Source organism: Aethina tumida, chromosome 1 (genome assembly GCF_024364675.1).
Source record: "Aethina tumida isolate Nest 87 chromosome 1, icAetTumi1.1, whole genome shotgun sequence".
Taxonomy (NCBI): Eukaryota; Metazoa; Arthropoda; class Insecta; order Coleoptera; family Nitidulidae; genus Aethina; species Aethina tumida.
In genome coordinates, this window is record NC_065435.1 from 43043071 (window position 1) to 43064172 (window position 21102).

The 21102-nt window shown below is 31.2% G+C and overlaps 1 protein-coding gene across 3 annotated transcripts; it reads right to left on the reverse strand.

Annotated features, from left to right (window-relative positions):
• Window positions 1-2585: 2585 nt before the first annotated feature.
• Window positions 2586-21102, reverse strand: LOC109604547 (sodium-dependent neutral amino acid transporter B(0)AT3). Of its 3 annotated transcripts, XM_049961393.1 has the most exons (11): window positions 20577-21102; window positions 13389-13621; window positions 11913-12134; window positions 11741-11851; window positions 10608-10849; window positions 9037-9181; window positions 8776-8977; window positions 8066-8388; window positions 7599-7799; window positions 7273-7360; window positions 4340-4471 (listed from the first exon to the last, which is right to left on the reverse strand). In XM_049961393.1, the coding sequence occupies exons 1-10, from the start codon at window positions 20851-20853 to the stop codon at window positions 7274-7276; spliced, it is 2043 nt and encodes a 680-aa protein (XP_049817350.1). In that variant the 5' UTR covers window positions 20854-21102; the 3' UTR covers window positions 4340-4471; window position 7273. The 3 variants fall into 3 exon arrangements, with proteins under 3 accessions (XP_019876642.1, XP_049817350.1, XP_049817349.1); XM_020021083.2 differs by lacking the exon at window positions 7273-7360 and having other exon boundaries at window positions 2586-4471; XM_049961392.1 differs by lacking the exon at window positions 4340-4471 and having other exon boundaries at window positions 7189-7360.

A 21102-nucleotide genomic window follows, 5' to 3' on the forward strand; every position in this document is an offset into this window, starting at 1 on the left:
CCACCCCCCTCCAAGACGCAGCTCGCTGAAATGGAATTTATTTAATGCACGCACGACTGTTCGATCAGAGACGGGCGAATCTGGAAAACTAGGGTTGTTTGATAGAAATGAATATTTCATTTCTTTGTGCGACAAGTCAAGCTGGACAAGTTTTTGTTGCTTCAACACCAAATTTACGTGAATTATTTATTAGTGTTTTTGATTCTAATTGATTTCATCAACAGAGCGATTATTTAGTTAATCAGTCTGTTTAATTTTTGATAAACTATTTTGATCTTTAGTTTGTTTATTTATGTACATTAGTGGCCATTATTAAAGCGACTTTTTAAAGTGTTAGCCATTACTCGTTCCTTTAATGTGAACTGTTAAAATATTAATTAATTTACTATTGTTAACAAATTTTATTAAAAACTACATTCCTATTTCATAAAATGTAACATATATTTTTCTAAATTGAGCTAGACATAAATATAGCAAGGATTTTTAATAATTAAATTTATGTTATTCGATTTAACACTAACACTTCGTATAGCATAGATTTGACAACTTTCCAAATATATGACAAGTTTATATTCCCTCAAGCTTTTTGAATTGCTGTGATTCTTTTAAATTTCTTTTGTAAATTTGGTTACAAACATCATTTAAAGATCATATTTAATATGTTTTAATATGTTGCTATAATTATGCCCACTCCTATAGGATATTATGGGAAGTCATTAAAAAATTATTTGAATATAAAATATTTTTAAAATTCTTATTTCAATTTTTTAATTTTTTTTTTTTTAATTTTTATGAAGTGTCGCTCTACTTTTGTCGCGATAACATTTCTTCAAAGTGGCTCTAATTTTGTCCAATATTGTATATTCAAGGAAAAAATTATATTTTATATGATAATTTTTTTAACAATTTACAATGCAGGGGTTATCTTAGAGTGTTTACAACTATGTATATTTGTTGCCATGGCTAGAAAGATGATAGGTCTTATCATTAATTTTACATGTATGGACCATCATATGGAGGACACCTTGAAATTCAGTAGTCAAGTAGAGATGGCATAAGTTGAAGTACCTCAGGATGAAATTAATTACTTCATTAGATCAATGTCAAGGCGAGTCAGTGTGTCTGGATCATCGTGAAGGTTCAACGCATTACCAATTTAAAAAAATGATACTGATTAGTAATTCAATATTTTCGTCTGAATCTTTAACCATTTATTACTCTTTATTACTCCCAAACTCTACAATGAATCTATGTGTTCTATTTTCTATGTCACTGAGCATATAATTGGGATACTAAAAAAATATGCAAAACAAATTAAATGAAACTCAAAATATTTTGCAAATTTTATTATTTCTAAATACACAATTTCCTCTCCTGATACTTAAGAATTTAAAGACAATTCTTAACCTTGACACAGTCTTACTTCGTTTATTCATGATATTACAACCTATTTTTAAATATATTAAATAATAAAAATCACATTATATAACAGGAACAACTAATCCTTAAAAATTAGCTACTGAACCACTTTTATATAATTTATTTGATCTAAAATATTGTTTTTTATCTTCGAGCTAAGCAAATTGTATAATTAAGCGTTTTTTGGAAAAATATAATCACATCACAAACATACAACAAATTTAAAGCATATTCATATAATTATAATATAGGTAATATATATTTGGAATTCTAAAGAGGTATTTCATTCGGCATAATTTTTTACTCTTGAACTTAAAATAAAATGGAGGATTATATTATATGATTGAATTTTTCCAAATTATCCATAATTTGTATATTTATTAAATTATCTTTCACAATCAGAAAATATCATTTTCTATTTTCTGAGCAAATAGGTTGTATTGTACTTATTTATTATTTTAAATGATTAGTGATACACTAAATTGTATAAGAAATTTCAGAATAAAATTGTTTAGAAAATACTGATACTAAATTTGCTTCCATAAAATGAATTTCATAAATAATAGTATCAGTCCTTCCAAATTATTTTATTTTGAGCCAAGTAATAAAATGTGCTCGTAAATAAAAAGTGCTCTATTATCAACATTTATAATATAACAACACATAAATTTTTCGTCAAATACAGTGAAGGAATGAAAACAGTGAAGGAATGTATATCGAACAGATGGAATATTGACAAAATTCTTAAATATAAACAGCAAATGTTTTATTTTTGAAAGATAAATCAGGAAACAACTTTGAATAATCAAAAATGTCAAACTAATTTATCTTTTTAAAATATCGTATAATTATTATATATCAATATACATCCTAAATTAATTATTATCATTTTTGATTTAATAGTTTGAACGGTAGTGTGACAATTAGTTCTACATACAGACGTCAAAAGAACTGTTGACTAATCTCGGAACGAAACAACTTTCACACTACATGAAATTTAATTACAATTCATAGTTGCGAATTTTTACTTAAATTGCGGCCACCATATTGAACACTGTACTTTTCGAAAACACGGATTCTAATATAGGCACGTAATTTTATAAAAAATGGGACCTAAGGGTGTATGATGTGTCAGTAAACGAACAGAAACATTAATACAAATGATAGAAAAGTATAAAGTTTATTCACCGACAGGGAAATAATCAAAAGAAAAATGTAAATGAGAATGGACACTACATTTATGTGATTTTAATATTAATTATTGTTTTCTCGTTCAGATAATTGGCCTATCAACAACCTAGTGTAAGGCTGCCTCACTATAGCTAATATCAACAAGCTTATCATCTTCTTAAAACTATGGATTGTATCACACCGAATTAATGAATAACCGCAAAATCACAGGACTACGCCTAAATATATGGAAACACAAGAAATAGACAAAACAATAAATAAATATCTAAAGAAACAATTTGATCACGTTGATATAGTTCTTTTGTATAACTAGGTAACAATTTTCTTTGGTTTAGTGGACAGTTGTCATACAATTTCATTTTTACTATCAAAATTATAAATTGCACAACAAAATACCACCAGATTTTATCATAAATCCGCTGTTATTTATTAATTTGGTGTGCAATTCCTTGTGTATAGTATTGAGCCAAAGTTGTAATTATATCACCTAAATATATAATATTAAACGAAAGTGACTAATAGGAAAGCACATTAAAGGAACACTTATTCATGCAACTGGTTACTTCCGCACTGTGAGACTTTTCTGCTGAAACTATAACACCGAAAATCATTCTGTTGTATTACTAATATTATCTGTTTAAATTTTATCTCACCATCGTACGGAAATTTACAACTTTTTGGCACTATACTATAAAATTTAATATTAACATACGTTTATAACGTTTTATTTTAATACATTTTATGTAGTCTCAATGCTAAATAAAATAAATATTTATATACACTATTTACATCATTTAGATTACATTTAAATTGTGTACAACAACTAACCTAAATTTAACAACAGGATATTATTGTACAAGAGATGTCCTTAAAAAATTGACTCGGTTATTGAGAGTGCAATCTTTAAATAAAAGTTGGTGTGCAACAATATGTTTAAGTTTCGGATAAATTTAGAAAAATCTGTACCCTGTTTTTCAGCAATAGATTTTAACAGTCTGCGAAAAATATAAAAAACCTGGGACCCTAATATATTTAACGAACGCATTTGATTTGTAAAGGCACTAAAAATTGTATAAACTTACAATGTATATTCACAGAAAATTCATTTAGTGCCTGAATTTTTTTTGTCGAACTCCTATAGAAAATCACAAGATCTCTATAACAGTTTAATAGAATTGTATCACATTTTTTACTGGAACTAAAAATGATACTGGTTTATTCAATTTTAACAGTTTTATAAAATTTTTGTTTGCCAGTTCTGTTTAAAGAAAGATAAAATTCGAAAATTAATTATCATTAATTATTATATTTTCCTACTTACTCCTTTCTACTGTATTATTTCTAGTTTAATTATTTATATTATTTTACCAGCTATATTTTCTACATATAACAGTTGAGATACGGGTTCCAGTTCCATATTTATTAAATTTAAATTACCTTTTTTACATAACTATTTATTTACCATCATCATTTACAACACACACATTAAAACATAAATCGAAATCAACCTTTCTATAAACGACAAAACCAGCACAATATGGTTTAATAGCCATTAAATTTACGGTTACAGACTTCATGAAGCGCCAAGAAAACAAAACAAAACTTACATTCATGACCCACCCCGGTAAACTCAATCAACAATATAAATCACCACGAATAAAAACCTACGTGTCGTATCACATATTGTCGTGTGGAATTGGCATCTTCCACGAGATTAATAAAGACATCTCTTTCAATAATGGCATGCGTGCTCCGCACGGAAGCTGCGACCGAGGCTGGTGTTCAGCTGCGGCCCGTCGTCGTCGTCGCTGCTGTCGTCCACGTCGTGGAACGCCCCCAGGCCACACTCGTCGAAATCAATCTGTAAATGCATGAGTTTAAATAACTTGGAATCAACAATGTTTGGGTTTAAGCATTGTTGTTCGATGTTCTGAAAAAAAAAAACAACTCAGGGACATAAAAAATGGAACACGTAGATCCTGTGGTCTCATTTCATTAATTTATACTGTATATTTTCGAATGTGTGGAAAAATTCTGGATGTATTGATTTTTTTTCCCACTAAATAATCTGGCCTTGGCCTTTGATCCAATGTGTTGGTCAATTTCTTCAAGTGACAATTCTTCGGTCTATGATGTTCCAATGTGTTTAATCGGTGATAAGTGAAGAGATCTTACTAGCCATGGCAACAAATTTACATATGAATTTTGGAAACACTCGGATGTAACCCTTCCAACATAAGGTCAAAGACCATCCTAAGCTAACAGTAAATGGCATTCCCAATTTCCTGGATATTCAATTTACAGTCCTCCCCACAAGAAATAGTTGACTTTGTCCTTCACTCCGGTGCACGTATCCAACCATAATGTATGCAACTAAATCCGAACACATCACTGAATACTACTTCATTCAATTTAAGCTCTCAGAGCTACCATATTCTATACCATATACTCCAATCTCTGACGACAATATCAAAATGTGAGAGAAAGGACAAAATAGAGACGGTAATAGAGTTCAAAGGACAAGATTCTATGACAAACACTTCATGTGTTGAAGTCTTCCTCCTTCTGCAAATGTTCTAAGGCGACCACCTTCTTCAGATCATGCTCTCCAACAATTCCAGACATTGCTTCAATTCCAAATGATTGGATAATGTGTCTCTTTTAAATCAGTAATTCGTATTTTATCAGTCTTCACAAAAGTGAAACCATTCAACAAACAAACAAATATTTATCCAAATTAGACTTTAAGATCCATGTTTTCTAATTTCTTATCTCATTAAATTTAGGTATGATTAATTATACGTAACAATTTAAGTTTAGTCCCAACTTAATTATAAATTAAATAACAATTATTTTTAATATCAAGAATGGAAAATATCTTTCATGTAACAAGTTACCAAAAAACTTAAGTTAAAATATTTTAGCCTAATTTCGTATTTGTGTTGGAACACTGTAATTACATTTTTTTCTACGTGCATACTTAAAATAATCTTAAAATTTATTTTTAAATCGTGATTAATTGTACACGTACTAAAATTTGAGATAATTTAAAAGTATATAAATAAAAGTTTAGTTCTATATTAATATAATTAACCCCCGGAAGTAACCCTTCCCATAGGGTAGAGCACTATCCTTAGCTAAAACAGCCACAAGAAATTGTTGACTTTGTCTTTCTCCCCGATGCACGTAAACCCGAATACATCACTGAAGACTACTTTACTCAGTTCAAGATCCCAGAGCTACCATACTGTATACCACTCTAGTCTCTGTATCATAATGCGAGAGGAAGGACAAAATAGAAACGGTAAGAGAGAGTCCAAAGAACAAGATTTTATGGCAAACACTTCATGTATACAAGTCTTCCTCCTTCTGCAAACCATTGATAGGCAGTGGCACAAATGATCTCGAAAACTTAATGTCCGAAGGCGTTATTCACCACCTCCTTCAGACCATACTCTCCAACAATTCCAGACATTCCAAATAATCCCATAATATATCTCTTTTAAGTCAGTAATTCGTCTTTTATCAGACTTCACAAAAGTGAAACCGTTCAACAAAAAACAAATATTTGTTAAAATGGACCTCAGAATCCACGTTTTCTATTTTCTTATCTCACTAATTTTAGATATGATTAATTATGAGTAATAGTTTAAGCATAGTCCCAATACATTTATCAATCAAACAATAATTATTTTTAAAATCAGGAATAAAAAATAACTTTTATATAAGAAGTTAAAAAATTTAAGTTAAAATATTTTTAACATAATTTCGAATTTGTGTTGGAACACTGTAATTGCATTTTTTTCTACGTTCACAATTAAAACAATTTTAATTTATTTTTAAATTGTGATTAATTTTACACATACTAAATTTGAGATAATTTAAAAACATATTAATAAAACTTCAGTTATATATTAATATAATTAAAATTCAAGTACTAATTTTATTTTATGGCATTAGTTAAAAGAATGTATGATTGATCTATAAGCTTTTTATTAATAAAGTATATTAATACTAATGTAATAGTTGTTCTAAAACTAAAAAAGAAATAACATTCTCAAATAAATATTTCATTTCATTTCCATGCAACTTATTGTACTAACTACGTACTCAAAATAGTAAAGTACTGAAAAATAAAACTACTAAGAACATAAATTATATTGCAAGAAAAGTAAGACAATTTATTTATCCAAATATCTATATGTGACATAATTCATTTATTTTTTAAATCATATTTGTTTATTATGATATTCATAAAGAATGAATACGTGCCAAAGAGCATTTTTTAAACTACATTTCTATGAATTTGTAAATAAACAGGTATGTTATCTTTATTGAAAGGTGATTTTTTTGCGATAACTTATCTTATTTGATCCCTTGAATTTTTTTAGTTGATTAATTATATCTATATATTTAAAATAATGTACGGGAACGATTATCTAACGTAACTCATCTCGCCTAAAATGATAATAATAGTTTGGCAACACCCTCTATAAAAAGCTACACATTCAGCTAGTTCATGCAAATGACGTATACAATGCGGTATGTAAAACCGGAAACGCCGTAATTCCAACAAACCATGCAACAGTGATCATGCACAGCTATAAGTAATTCTTCCTAAGTCTTCAAGTTCGATCCAGCACACTAACAATTTCCACTTACATTAAACTTCAAAATCGCCGATAGTGAATTTATTTTTGAGCGTGTTGGTAGCGGTGAGACACGGCCCATCTGGACTTGTCAATTGTTCCTAGCCAATAACAACAATTTTACTTAACCACACTGGGTTATTACAAAAACGTCTATTTCCAGGATTTTTGTACCTTGACAAAATTTCGACCTTGGTACTTCTTTGAACTGATAACGGAATAAAGTGTATCTGCTCGTCAATATTTACCAAGATATAGACGTTATTAGAATTGTGCATCACGAGAACACAAGTTGTAGGTAATATTTACATAGATAGGCTCAAAATAATGGGCACTTACGTCGACGTCCGTGATCATTTCTTTCGTTGAGACGGTCGTATCGATTCTCCTTATCGATCCCTCGTGTATGTTGATGTCCATCTTCAAGCACTGGTACCGTCTCAGCAGGAACACTATCGGAATCGGCAGGATGCCGGCCAGCACCATAGATATGGCAATGGCCAGCACCCAACCGGGGTACGGCGTATTCACCACGTCACCCTGGAAAATAGCATGACTTTAACAATTTTCCAAATTATTACGCTTAATTTGCTTTATGGATCGTTTCGCCTTGACCTTGAACCTTAAAGCAAACAGGGGAGAATTCCTATCATTGTTTGGTTACACAGCTTGATCAATAACAAACGTAAACTCAGGTTAAAATCTATCTATAGAATGTAAGTTACAGGGTACAGGTATTTTTATCATGTCACAGGTGTTAAAGTGTATACAACACTGAATTGCCAATAAACATAACGTAATCTTACCTTTTCTGCGCTCCAAGCGGCGTACGAAGGGTGATTAATGGACATGGAAATAATAGAGGATACGAGGATAACAACCATAATACCAGGTGCCAAATACCGCCAGGAAATTTGCCAATATAGTCCTGGTTTCACACCAGTCATTTCCTGGATGTCTTTGGTAAACTTCTCGTGTCCGTATACATAAACGACCGATATCATTTCAAGGAGAGCCACCACAACCAAACCAATCGTTCCGGCAAAGGAATCAAACATGCTAAGCCAATATTCTCCTGCTCCCGTCGTGAATATTATTCCGACGCTGAAGCAGATTATGCAGACAGTAGCTGTAAAAAAAATATAAATATATTCCGTGCTTTAAGATCGAATTTCTTTAATAGGGTCTTTTATTTAAGGTATTGATATTTACACGAAAGGCAGTGAATAAGCCTCGGCACAATTTCAGTTTATTATGGCAGAATCAGATGGCTGATGCAAAGATAATTGGTTTTTTGCCTGTCTGGAAGTTTCCTTTTATCAAGTTCGCCGACCTCGAATAGAAAATCATCAAAGAATTTGCTCAGCTTCTTTGATACCTTACTAATTAATATTTTTGTTAATTTTAAATGAATGTTCATTCATTCATGTTTCATTAAAATTAAAGGTTATAATGCAATTAAATTTTTAACGGATTAACCAAAATAAATCAATGCCCATTAAAAATTACGACTTACCTGTGACGTACTGCTTGCTTATCCGTTTGAAAATCTCGATGTCGAAGACGGTGCAAAGCATCCCCTCTAAAATGCCAATTTGTGACCCGATGCCCAGAGAGAGAAGCATCATGAAGAAGATGACGGCCCAAAATGGTGCACCGGGCAGTTCAACAATGGCTTGAGTGAAGACAATGAAAGCCAGACCTGTTCCTTCGGCAGCCTGTTGGGAAAACGTCGCGATAAAGTCGTGGAAGACTTGTGGGTGGTTTCAATACGTACCGCATCAAGTTCCCGGGCCAAAGAACACGGTCTTATTCCGAGGGTGGAGTTGACTTTGGATATGGCGTTTTCGTAAATTTCATCGGACACCTTTGACGGATCCATTTTGGAAATTATGGCGTTATTCATAAGTAGGATTTTATTGCTGGAAAAAAATGATGGTATATGTAAATGTTGAATCGATTGCCGGCAAATAAAAGCGGTAACCTTGAATATTAAAGATATGTAATTGGTTTCTTTTGCGAGTTAGAAAACATGATGAATTCGTAAAATACAAATTGAATATTTCCGTGACCGGAAAGGGTCGCTAAATTAATGTGTCTATGTAATATGAATAACCAACATCATTACCGATAAAACGAAAGATATTATAGTAATTTATGCAAGATAAATATCAACAAAAACAATTAATGGCTTTTTTAAATTAAAACGCAATATTTTTTATTGAAAATCGTTGAAAATTTCAAATTATTGAACTCTTAGTTACTTTAGTTACTGTAGTCAGGTTTTGTGGTTTCATCACAAGAATTCATTAGTAAGTTTTAATGAGTCAAAGTGTCTAGAAAACATTCAGAAAAACCGAATTAAATTAAATTAGAATATAATTTAACTTTTTTTTTTAATGCAAAAAATATACAAATATATCCAATCCTTAATTCAATAGAAAATGTATAGGATGCTATAAAAAGAAGACTTTTGAGTCGCCAAAACCATTATGGAGGCCACCAGCAAATAATTTTGGCGATACAGAAGGTATGGCGAAATCTGGACCAAAACCTACTCGACAGGCTGATATTGAGTATATCAAATCGATGTAGTAAACGTCGTAAACAACCGAGGAGCATAATTATTATAAATAACATAATAATAAATATTTGGATATTTGGTAGGTGTTATTATTTTATTTTTGAAGGGTTTGTAAAATCATCTTTCAATATATTTTTTATTTAATTAGTAAAAAATACTTCTTTTTATTAATTCACATTTGTTTTTTTGGTTTTATTGAAATAATTTAAAAATATTTGGTTGTTCCCTGGACATTTTGACTGTAGTTATATTAAAGGCATATTTGTAAATAAAAACAAGACAGTTATTATTGTTGTCTTACCAGTGAACCTGCTTTGTTCATAGGAAAATAATCTCTTCAATTCAAATGAAACAAGACAAAAGTCGAATGGAATTTGAAACTAATAACAAATTTAGTAAAAAAAGGTAATGTTCAAAGCTATTGTTTGATGTTTCGAAACCAGGATGCCATTTATAATTAGTAATTTTGCTTATAATTAACCGAAAGTTTTAATTGCAAAAAGTTATAATTACATAGCTAACTAATGGAAGACTTGAATGGGATGTATTTGAATTCCACTTTAAACAAACACAAAACATTATTCGCCAACAGACAAAACAAAATTAATTATAAACTAAAGCTGAAACGTTCCATTCAGCCAAACAAATAAACATTACACCACGAGATAATAAGCACCATGTTTGCTCAAACTTCCATAGTTAGAGTTACTTCCATCTATCGACTAAGCTCAAAATTAATTTAAATAATGATCATTATTACTCACTCTTCAATGCATTTATTGACGTTGCTCACGGCCTTGAAACCGAGGATGGCGAAGATCACAACGCTGGCGTAAATGGCCGTGATAGCGTTGCACACGGACACCAGAATCACATCGCGTACGCAATTGTTCTTCGGCGTGTTGTAACTGCCGAAGGCGATCAGCGATCCGAAAGCCAGACCGAAGGAGTAAAAGACCTGGGTGGCCGCGTCCAGCCACACCTTCGGATCCAACAGCTTTTCCACCTGGGAAATTGAGGCAAATTAAAATTAATTATTCACATATTTATTGCATTTAAATGCATAGAATTTGTTAATGTGTGTGGTGGCGGTCGGTAAAAACGGGATTAGTTTGTTAAACGTGCCAGTGAAGCTTGTACGTTTTAATTTGGTTTATAATTAACTGGTAAACGATTAAAATTGCTTTGCTTTAAACGCATTTTAATAAAACGTCTTACGTGACTGTTGACACGCTGTGGTTTTGTGCAATACGTCAAAGACCAAGTTTTTTAATTCGCCGTAAAGAAGTTTAATCAATAATCTCTTGGTAATGTTCCAAAATCTCGTACAAAAGAAATTCATTTTTGCTGCTACGAATATTTGGTGAGATTAAAAGAATTTTAGTGAGGGAAATGAATTATTGGCCGAACGTTAATTAACTAATTTATTTCTTTTTTGTCTCGTACAAGACGTTGACTTAATTGAATTTGTTTGGATCGCAATAAAATTTTCCGTGTTTCCCGTGATTAAAGCTATTGATCGACAGTCTTAAATGCGCTTCAAAGTTTTAAATAAGCTTTGCTTGTAAATAATTTAAGTCATTTCTTTAATATTTTCCAGGAAAATTAAATCAGCGATCTTTCAATTATGGAACGTCGCTTTGCAGACCTTGAACTCCGGGCCGGCCCAATTGCTATTCACTGGATGTAAAGTCGGTGGAATAAAGCTGGAATATTGAATTTAACGCCGCTGCTTTATCGTCCATTAGATTTTTCATCATTAAATACCAATTTGAATATAAATACATGCCGTAAAAGATTTACAAAGCTCATTGTGACGACAGATTTTTAAAGCCGGCTACGGCGCACCTCGAAGAAAACGGAAACGGAAAGAATTTAATAAAAGCTTCATATTTACCTTCGGCGTTAACATGTGAGTAACGCCGGCTCCGGCGCCAGGCAGGGTGATCCCGCGCACAAAGAATATTGTTAGCACGATATACGGGAACATCGACGTGAAGTACACGACCTGGAACAACGAACGAAAATGCCGGCAAACTTTTACAATCGCATCGTGACGTCAGACTTACCTTTCCGGAGCTTTGAATGCCCTTCATCACGATGAAGAAGACGACGACCCAGGACAGGAGGAGGCACAGTACTATCCACCATTTCGGCATGCCCGGATCTTCGATGGACGGGGAGGCATCCAAGGTGACGCGGTACCAGTAGTACGCTGTCGCCGAAGACTTGTCGCATTCCGTAACCACGGTGCCGTTTATGCGAGGACAGTGTTCCCACGGTAACGGATACTGAAACAATAGACAATTGAATTTTGCAATGCCGCCCTTGTTTCAATTAAAACGTTTATCGATTGTGGTGGATGCGCGGTCCCGATTCGGCTAACCCAGTTTCGTAACGGTAACCGTTAAATGTTCGGGCACGTGCACATCAAATTACCTCGAGCATAATTGCAACGCAAAAGCATCTTCCCGATCGAGTTTATCTGACAGTATCAAATGCAGAAGCCCCTTCGGTGAATACCATTTACCGGTGGAACGTTAAGTTGTAATTAAAAATGTCAGCTTTATGTAATGTTGTAAGATAAAACGTTTTGTTGTATTATTGTTCGGATTCTCGGAAGTAACTTGCTTCGACATGTTACAAAGGATGTTCTGACGACGAAAGAAAGCTTTTGAACAGTCTTGATCACAATTACCCATGGAAATCGTTACAAAGGCAATCCATAGACTTACGTAATACAATAAGAGGGAACAAGGAGAAGTCTGTTTTAATCGCAATCGCAAACTTAATTTATATTTAAGGCACGGGTACATCAAACTATATGTTACAAAGCATTTAATTACAATAGAGCTTGGAAGTCAACACGATGTTTAATTGGTCAAATCTATTGACAATGGCGGATGCGCCGGTTTCTATTAAACAGCTTACAAGGCCCTAATTGTATAAACAATGACCCCAGTTTCCGTTAGAGGGGTTACATATTTACGCACGTGTACATTCAACTACAACCGCTCATGTATGTTGCACGGCAAAGCCAAGTTTCTATTGTTAAACCCTTTGTGATGCGTTCATCTCATTCGAGCACAGACAGGCACAAATTTCCTACAGTGCTGGAATATTAAGATATCCACGCTATTGATTGATTTTAATGAAAGCACCGATTGAATGATTGCAGTTGTTTTGGAATACGTTTAAACGTGCTTTCAAACTAATGGATATTAAAAGACAAATTCAATATCTCGACTTGAAAGCTTCCGAGCTGCTATCAGAAGCATTCAGATCCATTATTATGAGTTATTATTAATGAGACTTGTGTATTTATTTTGTACAAACGGAAATTCACGTAATCGAATAAAAAACTACTATTCGTTTTGTAAATATTAGTTAAGTGGCAAGGATAACATAACAACAACAATGTACCATTACCAAATTGAACATTATCTTTTTACGGATATCACCATGTTTATCATGTTATGTTAGAGTGGAGCTTTTACATCGATTTTAATACGTACATGTTACATAAAAATTATCTAAACACTCACCTGGAAACTGTTGAAAAAGTAGTAAAAACACCATGTAATAATCACATTGTAGTACAACGCCACAAAGAACGTAACCAGACAGGAGGAGATTCCGATGCCCCCCAGCCAGGGGTGTATGGTATTCCAGACCCCCAGGGAGCCCAGCCGCATTTTCTGACCGATTCCCAATTCGATTAGGAATAGCGGAATTCCTTCCAATATCAACATCACAGCGAACGGAATCAGAAACGCACCTGGAAATAAATTGAAACAATTTAATTATACTATCGGTTTAATTTAATTGAAACGGGGAATAGTTTTGAAGGTAAAGTAAGGGAATTGTTTTGATACAAATTGTTGCAGATATTGAGGAATGAGGAACTAATGAAATTTTATTGACAATCCTTTTTGTTTTTGATAAGGATTGTCTTCTCTTGTGTTAATAGGAATTACCGGCGCATTCACCATTTTAGTTTAAAATTAAACTACATTAGAAACATATTTATGGTGGCGGTCAAAAGTAAGGAACAATTTTAGGAATTTGATTAGTTTTGTCATTATTGGTTTAGTGAAAATTCTCTATACCGTAACAGAACTGATATTTATAGGATGGTCAATATTTTAATATTATTTACAATTTTGACGATGACAAAAAAATGAAATTCTTTTTAAAAACAAGAAATGAATTCAGTTTTCATTAAACATCATTTGGTAAAAGTGTATGTTTAAATATCCATATTATTGTCCGTTATGCAGTATGTTTGATAACAACAACAGACGTGTCCTTCGGATTGTTATCCTGTTGTATGATCCACCTTAAACTCATCTTATCTTTGGCAAATGGAAGCATATGATTGTCCAGAATGCCGCGATAAACAAAATGATCCATTATCCCGTCTATCTTAACCAGCGGGCCCATACCAAACTCAGAAAAACAGACCCAAACCATAATGCCTCCTCCACCATGCTTCACATTAGGACTAGTATACTTGGGATTATACCTTTTATTAATTGAAATGTCATCATATCTGAATAATTTGTACCAACTTTCATCGGAAAACAAAATTGTTTTCTATTAAATTTAAAAATTAATTTAAATTGAAAAGAGTCATCTTTTCAGTAATGTGATTATGTTAAAATTTGTTGCTCTAGCATACATATAAGCGATAGAGATATTTGTTTTTATTTAACATAAAAAATACATAAACAAATTTAAGGAAACAAAAAATAAATTAAGATTTACCCCATACTTTTGACCTCCACTATACATTAATATAAATGAAAGCAGTAAGTTTCTTATACGTAAGAATAATAATAATTATTCACACTTATTTTATTAAATATTTTTTGCATAATAAACATGTAAATTTAAGTAAAAATAAATCTTGGCTGAACATTAAAAACGTGTTGTTGCCTGGGAAAATTTCATTAGAAATGACATGCATAAGTATTAAGTGTTGTTACAACTGAGACGTAAGCAGCGGGCAAAGTAAACACTAAAACGCCACTCCAAGTGTCCCATTTTTACTCGGAAAAGCTTTTAAGATCCGATCGTCACGTTCCGATTATAACAGCCTTGTAAGTTCTCGATGTCGCCTTCCCCCCAAAGCAAAAGAGACATCTTCGTTAGTCACTTGTATACATGCCTCTTCTCCGACCCTTAAATCGCGAGCCGTATCCACTTAATTAGACGGAGGAGAGCATAAACGGCAGATCTAATGAATAAAAGACCTGTATGTCCAAGGTCGTCGGTCAAGACACGTGACGATTGATCAATAGAACGGATGCTGGGCCCTTTTGTCGATACACAATGTGGTGGCGGCGGAGGAACGATGAATTATAAATAATACACTTAAACAGGTGCTCTTCGTGTCACAAGTTAAATAAATTAGTGGGAGCGTCAAGTTAACGTCAGAATATTTAATAAAAATGACCCAGTTTTCAAATTAATTTAAAAGTTTAACGGTAAAAGGGTGCAAAATTTTACCTGAAAACTTTTAATGGCGCTTCCAAATTGTGTAAGGATTAAATGTTTATTTTAAGGGTGAAATTCACACCCCAAAGTATACAATATATTGATGTAGACTTAAAATGCGGTGCCGCTATTCTTAGACGCGTGTCACGTTAGTGATTTTATTGTGAATAATTCTCCCGCAAAAGTACAACACACTAATTTTCCGAGTTGCTTGGGTGTGTTTAAAGTTATAAAAGTGTTCATAATAACTACTGGAAACCCTTCCACATGTTACGTTTTCACAAAACTTTTGCAATTTAAGTTCAGTTAAAGTTTAGGACATTTTTTTCCATATTTACATTTGGTTCTTATTGAATTCAAAGTCATCCCGAAATAACACGGCAAACAAACGAAACAAACAAAAACTTTTGTTGATAGAGAGAAAAAAGTATATATGAGGTAGTCCATACCAAATCGACCCCCTTAGATTTCGTCGAAATATTTATATGTTGTAGTACTCTGCCAAATACGTCTCCGACTCTGGTTTGTATTGATTTTAAATTTATGACCTTTCCACAGCTGATGAATTTTTAAATCAGTTTGCAGAATGACGGTTATAAAATTTTCAGCTGTAAGTGCTATTTTTAGTTCGAAAACATTTGTTCCAAGATAGGACAGAACGAATGAAGAAAGTTTTATTTGACAGACGTTGGACGCTGGAAGTTGCATGGGAGCCAGCCCCCACGTCTACCAGACTTCAGTCCAATTTAACATGTGTGGGACCGCCTTTAAAAACAAATTTACACTAGAAAATATCAACCTCAAAATTAGGAGAAGCTTGCTGACACACTTAAAGAAGAATGATGAACCATAAATCAAGAATTTATTCGTTAACTAATTTTGAATATGCCAAGGAGGGTGGAAGCTGTTCGTAAAGCAAAGGAGGACCAACAATGTACTGACTGGAAAAATGTAACCTTTAATATTCTATATTTTTGTTAGTAATTATTAATTTTCCAAGGAATTTAGTGATGTTTTAAATAATTCAAATACAAAAGAAATAAAATTGGCACACAAGCTTAAAAATTTTGGCATAATTCAAAATCGTAGGGTTGAAAAGTCGTGGATTTGGCATACAATGACCCAAATATAGATAAATAATATTAGGGAGGGAAACCTAAACAAATACGATACTTTTTAATGTAATTTATCGACACACAATTTAAATTTTTATCAGCTAAAAGCTTTTACGTTGTAGCTTTTTAAGTTTTTATTACCAGCGACATTAAACTGCTCATCCTTTTAATCAATACAACTAATGTCTGTGTCTAGTACAAACTGGGTCACGAGGGTAGATTCATTTTATTTTTATGAACGTCAAAATGTGAAATTCAGTTTTTGAATCGACATGTTTCGACGTTTTACTGTTGTAAATTTCATTCGGATGTGTATCGGAAATGAAACATCATATAACGAGATTTATTTGTTGCGTAATAATAATTTGAAATCTTTGAATTCTTATTTACATATTGTTGTTTATTAGTACATGAATATTCTTCTGTTGATGATTCAGTTTTTTATTGTTAATCGATTTTTATTAACACAAATCATTTCACGGCCACAATTTAAATAAAAACTATTTCCAGGGTTAAAAATAAATTAATTACACCCTTTTCCTTGACATTCAACAGACCGTTATCGATTTAAACGGCCAAATTAAACATGAGATTCAATATCAAATTGATATCGATTACGTAAAAATATTCACTGGAACGCTAACGAGCTTCACGAATTAATGATCCGAAAGCTTAATTATAATTGCGACACGAAATCACGCATCAAAACATGTTTTTTTTTTTATTTATTTCCTCTATGACCGTTTCATTCACAAACACTATTTTTGCAATTTAAATTTGATCCGCTTTATGCGCCAATTAAATTTCCAATTAAAACCAGGTTATATTTAGTTTCATATTAAGCACGAATGCATTTAATTGGAACCCGATAAAATTTGATACGTCGAAGTAGCTCCGCATAATGGAACCGTTCGCAATTCCCTTCGGGGAAAAACCTATGTTAAGACTTGTTTTATAACCCCTGACCGGCTGAAATTTTCCTTCTATCTAGGTTAATTGGGGATATACATTTATTATTTTCTCGGTTCAAATGTCACGGCTGAGGGAGAAAATCACTGGAAAGATTAAATTAATATGGATTCGTCCGTAATTGATGTCACATTCAGTTTCTTTTATTTTCGGTTATCACAAACGAGCTTATGGGGAAAGTAGGACGCATCGAAATAAAGTGTCGGCTATAAATAGAATTTTAATGCGAATTTAATTCGCCTGCAACTTTGTTTAAATCCTGAATAATTTATGTGTGTTGCTCATTCCTCCTGTTTTAACTAGTTCGAACTTCGGCGATATGCGTTCTCAGTTTGTTTGTGTTTCTTGCTCATAGTTTCAGTAACCGGTAGATAATAAATGAATTGTGTGTGAACTAACTTGCTTTAATATAGGTGTGCCGTATCACAGTTATGTTATTTAATTTTTCAGTTTGTCAGCATACAAATATTTTTACAGACAAATCAAGCAACAACTGAAGTGTTGTGACTTTTAGAATATTTATTGTATAAAATATTAAAATACATTGCGCAATATTAAAATAATTACTGCCAAAAATTACTAGTTTATATACGGTACATTATATTATTACATTATTAAAGTTCTGTTTATTAAACTTACGTACACAAACTTAAATTTAGCATGAAATAATTTAATTAACTTTTGGATGATGTATCAAATTAAAACGAAACTAAATTTTAATATTATAAAGTACTAATTTTTTATCACTTTGACCACTGCAAACGGTAATTTACCATAAATAGTACGAAAAATATTATTTTTCAAATGTTGTATCTCATCTTAAAATAATTTATTATACCACAAATTATAAATTTCTGTAATTCTTGAACTTTTCCGACATTTTGAGTGCAAATACAGCACATATTTCATTTGTAATAAAATATTTGTACATATTTCAAAATTACAAAAATAAGTATAATATCTTGTACTGCGAAAAAAGCTTTTATCGTTTGTTAGAAAAATAAATTAAATAAATAAGTTATCAGAAAAGTGTCAGTTTTCGAAGATATTTCAGAAAGGGTCAGACATATCAAAATGCAGTTTGCGATAATGAACGTTATATAAAAAAATGATCTGGTCTGAAAATACTCGTAAAAGCTGAAAACAATTTGAGACATCCCGCGAACCTGAATTTCAATATTTAACGAAACTTCATCATTTTAAAATATCAAAAATTTAATTTCATTCATACATCACCCAAAATTTAATTAGATCATTTCGCACCAAAATTAGGTTTATGTACGTAAATTTTAATAAACAGATCCTTAAATAATGACTTAATCCCGTTTCAGTCAAGAAACTACGCGTTTCAATATTTACATATTCCGTTTGTTTTGTTCTCTCTGTTTGGGATGTTGTTTGTATTGAGAACATCATTAATAAAGTAAACGTCAACAATGTAAACAACGATATTTATCTCCATCGTGTTGACATTAGGAAGCCCTAAAGAGTATATGGATTTATGTGTCATTAAACAAACGATAAATTTTATAAGAACTGGAGTAACGACTTGAGATGTCAATAATACCTTAATTAATCTAAAAAATATTTAATCAAATCGATTTGTTTGAGTCATTGAGAATAATGTACATGTTACAAGATATCTAACGGTTGTTACATGAATTTTCATAAAAAATAAATTTAATTAATCTGTAAAAATAAATAGTTTATGAAAAATGTTAAAAAATTCAATTTTAAATTAAATATGCAAAAATATATGAATACAATTTAAAATAATATATATTTTGAAATACGGTTTTTATAACAAAATTGATGTAATTTAATTTAATAATTTAATAATTTTTCAAAAAAAGAACCCTTAAAAACTTTTACCATTTTTAGAGGTAGAAAATTTATTGTAAAATAAAGAAAAATATATATTTTTTAAAACATTATAACTAAAAATAATATTTTTTCTAATAATATAAAAGACATTTAAAAAGTATTATAATTTTTAGAGGTAGTAAATTTATAATAAAATGAAGAAAAGTATATATTTTTTAAATGTTGTAATTAAAAATGTATATTTTTCAATAAATATAATACTTAAAAAGCATATAACATTTTTAGAGGTAGAAAGTCTTGTTATAAAATTAAGAAAAATATATATTATTTGAAATATTGTAATTAAATAAATTTTCAAAAAAGAAAACAACAACAAGTATTTGTCATTTTTTTTAAATACGAAATTGTTTTTAAAATGAAAAAATATATATATTTTTAAACAATGTGATTAAAAATAATAATTTTTCATAGAAAAGAACACTTAAAAATTATTTATCATTTTTAGAGGTAGGAAATTTATAGTAAAAGAGGTAAAAAAAATATTATGAAATGAAGAAATATATATTATTTTAAATATTGTAATTAATAATAACAAATTTTCAAAAAAAAACACACTTAAAAAGAATTTATTATTTTTATAAAAAGGAAATTTATTGTAAAATGTATAAAATATATATTTCTTTAAATATTGTAATTAAAAATACAAATTTTTCAAAAAAAGACCACTTAATAGCATTTATTACTTTTAGAGATAGGAAATTACTTTTCAAAAAAATATAACACTTAGAAAGCATAAAACATTTTTAGAGGTAGAAAATTTATTATAAAATGAAGAAAAATATATAATATATATTTATTTTAATTAATATTTATTAAATTTTCAAAAAAAGAACGTAAATTTATCGTAAAATGAAGAAAACTTGATTAAAAATATAATATAATAATAATAATATTTTTTCTTATTAAACTTGATGGAACTTCATATAAGGTTAAAAAATAGAAAAATATTCATATCAATTCAAAATATACTTACCGTCGGCAAAAATTAAATAATTTATTTAAGTATATTTTATATATATAATTTTTATTTTGATATACGTTATGTATTAGAAAAGTTAATTTTTAAAAATGTATTTTTATAAAATGTAATAGTTAATATAATTTTTTAATTTCTGCCGCTAGTTTTTCAATGTGTCATTGTTTATACTCTATAAACTATGATATAAACAAATAACTCAGTGCTTCAGTTTATAATCAAGCTAACTAATTTTCAAAAAATACTAACATTACATAACAGTATTATTATCAGAGCAAAGATTGTATTACCTCCTCCGTTTTGTTGGCAAAGATAAGGGAACCTCCAGATGTTGCCCAAACCGACGGAATAACCGATAATTGACAAGAAGAATTGCATTTTTCCGGACCATGCTGCCCTGTCGGGATCCCCATCAGCCTGGTTGCTACCACGTGAAATGATCGAACCCCTCGGACCCTGAAGGACAATAGTCACACCAGGTTTACCGGTTTCCGGACCGTTCCTTGCGTTATTCAGCGGAGCCAGCTCGTGACCGTTCCTGGACAATTCGGGTGCCTTTCCTGCCATCGTTTTTCCTTAAATATATCTCAAACTTGTTGATCACTAAATGTTTCAATAATTGGAAGAACACTTTCCGAAGACAGACGTCGTAATCAGAGCACTTTAAATCGTGAGTAAATCGTTTCAATTCCTGAGTGCTATAACCTCTTAACCCATTGCATATATAGGTTATAATTCTGTCGGTTCGACGAATCAATAACGTAGCATGTGGTTGCAAGGGACTCTCGCCCTTATGCTCTGAAAACACGGGGTGGA